Raw genomic sequence first — 10,000 nt, 5'->3', positions numbered from 1 at the left:
AAGGGATTGAGGGGGGGTTGTATACCCCTCAACCCCTTCATACTCATCCCCCTCATTTTGGGGGGATTGAGCATGCCTGGGTATACTAATGTCTTTTTTACCCTCTACAAGTTAGAAAATGACATGCTATATGTCATCAATTCCTCTCTCCCACTTACCTTCCTTCTGAACCCTACCTCCACTACAATCATCTTCATCTTATTGCTGCCGTTGTCACCACCGGTCACTACCACTATCGCCACCGGCCGCTACCACTGCCACCACAGTCACCACCTGCCGCTGCCGCCACAGTCACCACCAGAGGATCAAGTCCGGTTTGTCCCTCCTCTTTTGTGTAATATAGTCTTTATATTTGCATTTGAATGTTTGAATTGTTGTCAGATCTGTGTTGTTCGGGTGGGTGTTTGAATCATGGAGTATCATGTTTGGATTTTTACTTGGTTTTTTTGTTCATTTATATTTTCTTGATTTTGATGACGAGAAACAATGTCGCTTTTGTTTATTATGTTGGGGACGCTTTTAATGTTTGTTGGTTTCTTTCGGGTGATGATGACATCGGAGGAGATTTGGTTTTTAACTACTTTGATATGAACACTTAACCATTTTTGCGAATTTGTTTTGATGATTTGGAAGAGTGGATTTGACGTTATCCACTGAGATTCTCAATTACAAGGGATCAAAAGCAATTTTAGTGAATGGCTTCTAAATTGGAACCTAAGTTTGAAAACTCATATTTTACTGAATTATTTTTATTTGAAACAAAGGGTAATGTTTCTTGGTTTTTTTAGGCAACTCTTTGGATTTACTTTCTCTCATGGGTATTGTGAATTAGTCATGTCTTTAGATAGGGATGGGTATTGTGAATTAATCATGCCTTTAGATGGTGTGAATCCAATGTTGATACTATATACGTTTATCTCTCCATACATTTATATATATATATATATATATATTGATTTTGCGAGTGTTTCTTGGCAAGTGTCAAAAATCTAGCTAGGCTTTCAAGGCTCACTACTCGATCACTCATTCATTTATACACCTGGATATCTGCAGTTGGGTTTCTTTTTGATCTCGATCTAAGGGAAATATGAGGTAGAGTTGGTTTCCCGAAAATGGTTAGAGTTTTGTTTCGATTGAATCATTGAGACTTGAATTAACTCATATATTGATTCAGAGTTGGTTTTGGTTTTTGATTGGTGTGTTAATTATTGTTGTACTTTTCTTTTTTTGAATTTTTAGTTTTTTTGTTTGTTATGCCAGGAGGTGATCAGGGTCTTAAAAGAAACTTTGAATTAACTCATATATTTCAGTGTTGTAATTGATTTATTATTATGTAAATAAAAAAAGAAAGATAAAGTGTTGAATATTTGGGTGATGCGTGGGTCTTAAAAAGAAACTATAAATAAAAAAATTAGAGGTGATGTATTCATTTGAAACTTTTTTTCTTTTTGAAAAATTTTTTTAAAAAAAGTGGTTTATGATTTTGACGTTTTTCAAAATATATAGTTGTTATGATTGAAGTTGTAGAAAAACTATAAGAATAAGAGATATTAATTGAAAAATAGTGGATACCAAACCACTTTGAGAAATAAAGATTTTTAATATAACCATAGTTGAAATATTCAGAAATGCCCAATGCATTGTTTTTTCTTGTTTTTCTTATATTATGAATTAGTCATGCTTTTGTATAGTGTTTATTATTGCCCAATTTAATGCATTGTTAAATTTTATTTTAGAAATGGACATCAATGAAATGGACGAGTTGGAAGAGCTTCAACTATATGCAATGTATATGTGCTACTTTTTTGTAGTGAATGTTATAATCATGGCATGTGCGATAAGGCACCGTGCTCTTAGAAATGGTGTCATTGAACATGCGATTGACTCAACATCTACTAGGCGACACAAACAACTTGACTATCTCCAACGTGTAATTTATGAAAGTGATGTAAAATGCATTGATAAACTACGCATGGACCGACGTAGTTTTTATCGATTATGTCAACTATTAAGTACGACTGGTGGGCTACGAGGCACGAAAAATGTCATGGTTGAAGAAATGGTTGCGATGTTTCTGAACATTCTAGCACACCATGTAAAAAATAGGATAATCAAATTTGATTTCATCAGATCTGGTGAGACAGTTAGCAGACATTTTCATGCCGTCTTAAAGTCAACCATACTCTGCCATAGTGTCTTGTTGAAAAAACCAGAACCCATCCTAGAAAATTCAACTGATTATACATGGAAGTGGTTTAAGGTATTATTGACTTCCATTATTTTTTTAAATACATAATAATTATTTTTTAAGATAATAACATTTTATTTATATTTAATATAGAATTGCCTTGGAGCATTGGATGGAACTCATATTAGAGTGAATGTGCCAAAAGTCGATCGAGCAAGATATCGATCAAGAAAATCTGAAATAACTACTAATGTACTCGGTGTCTGTAGTCAAGATATGCAATTTATATATGTCTTATCTGGCTGGGAGGGTTCAGCTCATGATGGCCGAGTTCTTAGGGATGCAATAACAAAGCACAATGGATTAATGGTTCCAAATGGTAAATAAATTATAATTACATTGTCATTTAGATACTAATAGTTAGTCCTTAATACAAATTTCTAATAGTAATTGTTTGTTTGTTAGGATTTTACTATTTGGTGGATGCTGGATATGCAAATTGCCCTGGATTTCTTGCGCCTTTTCGAGGACAACGGTATCATTTGAGTTCTTGGGATGATGGACGCCAACCACGTACACCTCAAGAGTTCTTTAATATGAAACATGCAAGTGCTAGGAATGTAATTGAGCGGACCTTCGGTCTTCTAAAAATTCGCTGGAAAATTCTATCAAGCCCAAGCTTTTTATAATATAGCAACCCAGCGACGTATCATTAATGCATGTTGCTTATTGCATAACTTTATTAGAAAAGAGATGACTGAAGATCCTGCAGAAAATGAACTTGAGCTTCTGCATTCGGAGGAGGACATGCAAGATGATACTGAGAATATTACAGTTGTTGATCCAACAGATGAGTGGACCCAATTTAGAGTTGACATGGCTACAAATATGTTTAATAGTTGGAGATCAAACTAATTAATAGATAGTTTGTTAGGCATGTGAGTGTTGAGAACATGTGTTTATCTTAGTTTGTTTTTTTGTGGTCCTATTTGAAGGATGATATGTGCAAGCACTTTCCTTATCATATTATGATGTGTGGTGTGTTATTTGATTGTCTTCTATGTATATCTTTGTTATTTAAATTTCTTGGTGTTATGTGAATTCTCAAAAGAATGTAACCCTTTTGAAATGGTTGTTTTTCCATGTCTTGATTTAAATTTGACTTATGGTTATTTTTTTATTTAGTATGGATTCGGATTCACAAGTAGGCCGTAGAGTACAAAGCAAACACTATTGGACAACAGATGAGGATAAGGCACTTATTGATGCCTTAATAGAGCTATCAACAAATCCAATGTGGCGGGCGGAGAATGGATTTCGCAATGGCTACCTCGTTCAATTAGAGAGAATGATAAAAGAAAAAAACTTCCATCAAAGCATGATAAAAAGCTTCACCTAATATCGAGTCTAGGGTGAAGCTTTTAAGGAAAACAAACTCATCGCAATAAGTGATATCTTACAAATTAGTGGGTTCGTTTGGAACTATGAAAGGTGCACTATTGAGTGTGAGAAAAGCGCATATGATGAATATGTTAAGGTATGTATCACTACATTTCATGGTTAATTGATAATTTAATGGATATATTTTATTGATATCATTCATTTTTCTTATTTGATGCAATGTAGAACCATAAAGAAGCGAGCTGGTCTTTATGGGAAGTGTTTTTTTCATTTTTTTCAATGATCTTGCTCCAGTGTTCACAAAAGATAGAGCACTGAGGGAGCGCAAGGGGTGACATTGGAGATGATGCGAACAATATGCTCGGGAAAAATATTAGTTTGGATGAGGACATGGGTTTCTCTCAGTTACCAACTGATGAGTTTTCCACGCCTATGCAAGAACCCCGCATCACGAAAGAATCACCCGTGGCTTCAGAAGGTACTAGTACCGCCAAATCCCGCCGAAAACGAAAAAGTATTGGTCAGGACCCTTCCATGGACACACTGAATGAAAATTTCCGCAACTTTGTGGAGACAGTTGGACCGGGATTTAGGTCGATGGCCGATGTAGCTGCTAAAAAAGATGCTAATCGTGAAGAGCATGAAGAAAGGAGGAAATTGCTACGTCAAATACTTCCATTGGTTGAAGGTCTCTCTATTCATGAAGTGATGTTTATCTTGCAGGTTTTGCCAAAACATGAAGATGAACTCAAAACATTTGTTGAGTTACCGGGCAGCATGAAACTACCATTTTGTCATGTACTTCTAGCAAGATTGGGATATATACCACCTAATCTATGAAGTATGCATATTAATGGTGTTATGTTCCTCATTTTAATGCTTTATAAATTATATGTAATGGTGTTATGTTTCTTGTTTTAATGCTTGGCTATGTAATGTATCCATCATATTATGTCAAACTCAAACTTTAAACTTTCATGTAATATGGCTAGTGTCATTTGGATTTTATGTTTTTCTTAATTTGGAGCATTCCTATAATGTGTTTTTTTTATTAGTGCATAATATCTCAAAATTTGTTAGGAATGTTGTTGTGATTTTTTTAAAAATGAGGAGAAGCCATGTTGATTTTTGAATAATGTTTTGGGTGGAAACGAAAAAGTATTGTTATGGTGTGTATTTTTTTTTAAATATTAGATTTATTAAAAATTTTTGGTGATTTAAAAAAATAACTAAATTTGGACATTTATTTATTTTTAATTAACAATAATTAAATTGTATTTGTCAATTATTAATTTAAAAATTTTATTTAAAAAAATAAATACATCAATAACTCATTTAAATATTATTTATAAAAAAATTGGAGGCATTTAATAATTGTTTCTTTTTACAATTAAGATACATTATTTAATTAAAAATACTCAAAGGATACAAAAAGTAAATTTACTTAAATTTTCCCCTATCCCCTCTCATATTCCTATCCTCATTCCCTTCAACCAAACATTACTTTTATCCCCATCTCCAATCCCCTTTCCCTATTCCTATCCCCATCCCCATCCCCATCCCTTCCCCTTCCCCATCCCCATATTCTCATTCCCTCTAACCAAACAGGGCCCTAAATACAAGTATCTCTTGTTAATTTACACCTCTAAATACTAGTTTGAGTCTACTTTTGATTTTGTGTTCTTCCTTCTTTCCACAAGATGAGTTTTCATCATTCTGCAACATTCTGCGGTTTTATTTCACCAATCTCTGCAAATGTTACACATTCTTTAAACTTAGCATGAATACCATTTCAAATTAGTTAAATAGGTACAGTTGGATTATGTGCAGACAAGCAAACAGTCTTTTACCTGTGGTCTGAATAACAATATGATCAAATTTTTTTTTCTTTGCAACCAAAACTTCCTGTCAGCCACCATCTTTGGGAACATATAATTGAGCACCACCTTTGTCTCCAAATGATCTTACATAGAAAGTGGCATTTTAAATCATACGAAGGCTAATAACCTGAACCAAAATTCATTGAAGAAAAACAAATAATTACTCCATTAAATGCCCAAGAAAGCACTATAAAAAAGATTACCCATTCCATAAAAGCTCCAAGATATAATCTTCAGCAATTAATTCATGATCATATAAAAGTGCCATAAAAACGATAACCAAAGAATGCATTGTCTTTAAATTCTGATCACCAAATCAAGCATTGCATCTTTACAATGAAGTGGAATTACTCAGTTACATATCAAATGTAGCAAGCCTTCCATTTAGCATATAACAAATTCGCATCAATACTTAGAACTTACTGGGATCTGAGTTACCCTGAGCATGGGCAACACTATGAATTATTCTATGAAGCACACGGAGTAAGTAAATGCACTATGGCAATCTGCTTGTCAATGGAATTGGTGTAAGTTCTGACATTCAACAAGCATCCATTATATGCTCAATATTACGATCACTGAAAACACAAGCTCTCTGCCAATTAGCAAAAATGTTCATGTGTAACGTTGATATGATGACATGTTAATAAATTTCAGGATGAATAGCCAGAACAACAGAACATGATCTTCAATATGCTATGATATAACACAATAAAAATGAACAAACAAGAAAAGAACATATCTTGAAGTTAAAACTCGAATAAGTATAAATAGTGAAAATATTATCAAATGTCTATTAATAGAACAACCAAGTAAAGCACAACCCATGAGATTTAAACTATAGCCCGCAAAAAACAGTTTTTTTCAGATTCCAACAGACAAAAAAGGCAGGCTTGGTTCATCTACACTGACCTAGGCGAAGCAAATCAGCGGGGAGTGATGCAGGATCTAGCTCCCAACACTCCCCCGGAAAGTCCACTCCCTCCATATCTGTGAGCTTTCTAGCTGGAATTTGATGCGAGAACAGCCTAACGTTGTCCTTCTCAAGCCACTTCACAGGAGAGAAGGACGCTGAGAATGCACTCGCCGATGTATGACATCGTATTCTACATCCATGGCGAAATCGAGGTGAGATGGAGAGAGAGTGGATGGAGAAGGCGACGGCCGGCGGAGGTGGAGAGTGGTCCGGAACGAGGATGGCGGAGGGCGGAGGGCGGAGGGGGGAGGGGGCAAAGTGGTAGAGGCGAGGTATGGGGTTGAAGAGGAGCATGAAAAGCTTTGAGGCGCCGCCTATCGCCGGAGAAGAGAAGAAGATGAGCACGAAGTGACGGCGGGAGGCGGAGGGATGTGATGGAGGCGAGAGGGGCATCGCGTTTAGGGTTTTTAATATATATATACTAAATTTAGTAACGGATTTTTAATCCGTTTAAAAATTAAATACTAATATTAAATTCGTCTCAAAACTAATTATTTTTATAATATTAATAAATTCGAAAACGAAGTAATAAATCAGTTTCTAATATTATTATGTAAATTCATATTTATTTATCAATTTTCTTAACTGTACTCATATTACTTAAAATATTAAAATATATAATGTTTATAAATTATTTGAGAACTTTTGAAATGACTCAGATATATAAACAAGACCAATAATTTTTTTTAAAAGAATTAATATATATACATAATTTAAATAGATATGATAATAACTTAAATATTAAAAAAATCATAATAATTTTCCAAAAAAAACATAAAATATATAAATTTTTTAAATGTATTGATTATTTTGAAATAAAATGATTAATAAAAAAATATAATTAAAAAAATAAAATTGCAAAGCGGATCCGGGGAATCCGTTTATAATTTCTACAATCCGTTCTTAAGTTTACCAGCGGACGGGGATACATTTGTAAAAAAATATAAAGCGGATCCGAGGGATCGGTTGGTAATTTTTACAAACCCGATCGAGGATCCGTTGGCAATTTTACAGCAGACAAGGATACGTTTTGTAAATTACAAACAGATCCTTGTCATTGGTAAAATTACCAACGGATTCCGATTGGTTTGTAAAAATTAGAAAGCAGATCCTTGTCATTGGTAAAATTACCAACGGATCCCGATCGGTTTGTAAAATTACTAACGAGATCCTTATGCATTGGTAAAATTGCCAGCGGATCCCCGATCGGTTTGTAAAATTACTAACGGATCCCCGATCGGTTTGTAAATTACCAACCGATCCCGGGATCCGTTATACTTTTACAAAAGCGGATCCTTATATCCGTTTGTAAAAGTAAATTTTGGTAATTATAAATTTATAAGTCATGCAATGTTAATTTTTAAATCATGAAAAATAATTAAAAAAATACAATTATATGTAGTGGTATATTTCATGATTTTTATAAATATATTTTTTTATGTTAAAAATTATTTGGAAATTTTTTTAAATGACTTATATATATATATATATATATATATATATCAATAATTTAAAAAGCTAATATATTTATAAAAATCAAGAGAGATAAAATAATAACATAAATAAATAAATGGTAATAATAATTGTTTCTCATAAAAATTAACTTTCTAATGAATTTATAATAATAACTTTTTTTCATAAATGGTAATAATAATTTGTTCTCAATTAATATTTCAAATCAATTGTTTCTCAACAATAATAACTTTCTTAATTTATTGTTAATAATTAAAAAATAATATTTTATGATTTACATAAGTAACAAAATTTATTCCAAAAAATAATTTTACTAACGGATCGTTCATCCATTGGTACTTTTACAAACGGATCCGAAGATCTGTTTGTAATTTTAGAAACGGACAGGGATTCGTTTGTAAAATTACCAATGGATGAACGATCCGTTAGTAAAATTACCAAGGGATGTAAAATTACCAAGGGATGTAAAATTACCAACAAATCCTTGGATCCGTTTGCAATTTTATTTTTATATAATTTTTATTTTTTAAAACTCATTTTACCTAGAAATAATCAGTATATTTAGAAAATTTCTATATTGTAAGTTCTTATTGTATTCATTCGAATTATATATATTAATTCTTTTAAGAAAATTATTGGTCTAATTTATATATCTAAGCCATTTAAAAAACTCTCAAATAATTTTTAAATAGATATTATCATTAAATACTAATCCTATATAAATAAATATCTCTATTATATATTTTTTAAATAGATATTATACATACACATATACATAAATGTTATTTATCATTTTATCTAAATCATCTTAAAGAAAAAAAAATATTTTTTAATAAAAATATAAATTTAGCAACGGAATTTCTTTCCGTTTCTAAATTACCAACAGAATTATATTCTGTTGCTAATATTAGAAACAGATTTGTAATCCGTTACTAATTTACAAACGGATTTGTTATCCGTTACTAATTTACAAACGGATTTGTAATCCGTTTGTAAATTAGTAACAAATTAGCGACGGACAAAACTCACGTTTCAACCTTTGAAACAGATGTAAAGTTTGTTTCCAAAATTGAAACGGATAAGTAATCCGTTGTTGATTCGTTGCGAATTAGTAACAGAATAATTCCGTTGCTAAATTTCTGTTTCTAATTCAGCAGTTTCTTATAGTGATTACTGTTGCTAAGACTTGGAATGCTCGTTCTCTTTCTTGCCCCTATGCATGACTTTGCCCATTTAGTTTCTCGTACTAAGCAAAATCTTATTTCTGAAAAAGTTCTAATCTTTCTCCTTTAGATGTGGACAGCAGGAATACTGAAAATGGCATAAAAGCCTTAGAGCAGCAAGTTTATTGCTCTATTCAGGCTTGGATGAGTTGCCTAGATATTTGGAAGAAGGTGCCTTGCAAGCCGGGCTTTTTTTTGCTGAAGTTTTGTTGTTTTTCTTTATTGTCCTGTTTAATGGTTTTAATTGTTTTTAGGACCTTTTTGGAGTTCTATATGTCAACAAAAACTTAGTGGTTACACCTAAATATAGTTCAACGTATTCTTTTGTTAATGCCATTTTTATTTTAATTGAGTTGTACCAATCCTTCTCCTTTCAGGTTTATAATTTCCTATAATATTTTTTTTTTTTCTCAAATAGAACATATTTATTATTTAATTAAACAAAATCTTAAGGACCTGGAACCACGGATATATAAGACTATTGTGTTCGATCTTGAGGTTTTTGCTCTCTTTTGAAACTTCGGAGAAAGATATATAGTTATTTATCCATTTTTTTGCAATATATATATATATATATATATATATATAGCCAGAAATTAATACCAAATGTCTTTGTTGCGTATGCTATTTTTTTAGAAATTTCAAAGGAGTACTCTGTGACAATAAATAAAGTTTATTTTAGTCTACAAACTGTACATTCCTCTACCCAGATAGTGGTTACACCAAAATAATTTAAAATAGAAAAAAAGTACATGGCGTGAGAAGAGTAATAATTGGTAGATCAAATCAAAATATAGTTAAAACAAATCAAGCATACAATTCTTCGTGATCTTTGTATATATAGTGGGAGACATGAGCT

General features: G+C 32.1%; 2 protein-coding genes across 2 annotated transcripts; one reads left to right on the top strand and one right to left on the bottom strand.

The window, feature by feature from the left end:
• Positions 1-1,738: 1,738 nt before the first annotated feature.
• LOC120253211 lies at positions 1,739-3,103 on the top strand. The gene is made up of 4 exons (XM_039261537.1): positions 1,739-2,260; positions 2,342-2,567; positions 2,654-2,723; positions 2,935-3,103. Exons 1-4 carry the CDS (start codon positions 1,739-1,741, stop codon positions 3,101-3,103), a joined length of 987 nt encoding a protein of 328 aa, XP_039117471.1.
• A 2,064-nt stretch (positions 3,104-5,167) lies between these two features.
• Positions 5,168-6,838, bottom strand: LOC120253210. Its single transcript, XM_039261536.1, has 3 exons — positions 6,382-6,838; positions 5,440-5,552; positions 5,168-5,338 (listed from the first exon to the last, which is right to left on the bottom strand). Exons 1-3 carry the CDS (start codon positions 6,836-6,838, stop codon positions 5,324-5,326), a joined length of 585 nt encoding a protein of 194 aa, XP_039117470.1. The 3' UTR covers positions 5,168-5,323.
• Between the last annotated feature and the right edge of the window lie 3,162 nt (positions 6,839-10,000).

Source organism: Dioscorea cayenensis, chromosome 26 (genome assembly GCF_009730915.1).
Source record: "Dioscorea cayenensis subsp. rotundata cultivar TDr96_F1 chromosome 26, TDr96_F1_v2_PseudoChromosome.rev07_lg8_w22 25.fasta, whole genome shotgun sequence".
Classification (NCBI taxonomy): Eukaryota; Viridiplantae; Streptophyta; class Magnoliopsida; order Dioscoreales; family Dioscoreaceae; genus Dioscorea; species Dioscorea cayenensis.
The sequence above is the reverse complement of the archived record's forward strand: the minus strand, read 5'-3'. Positions and strand labels throughout refer to the sequence as shown.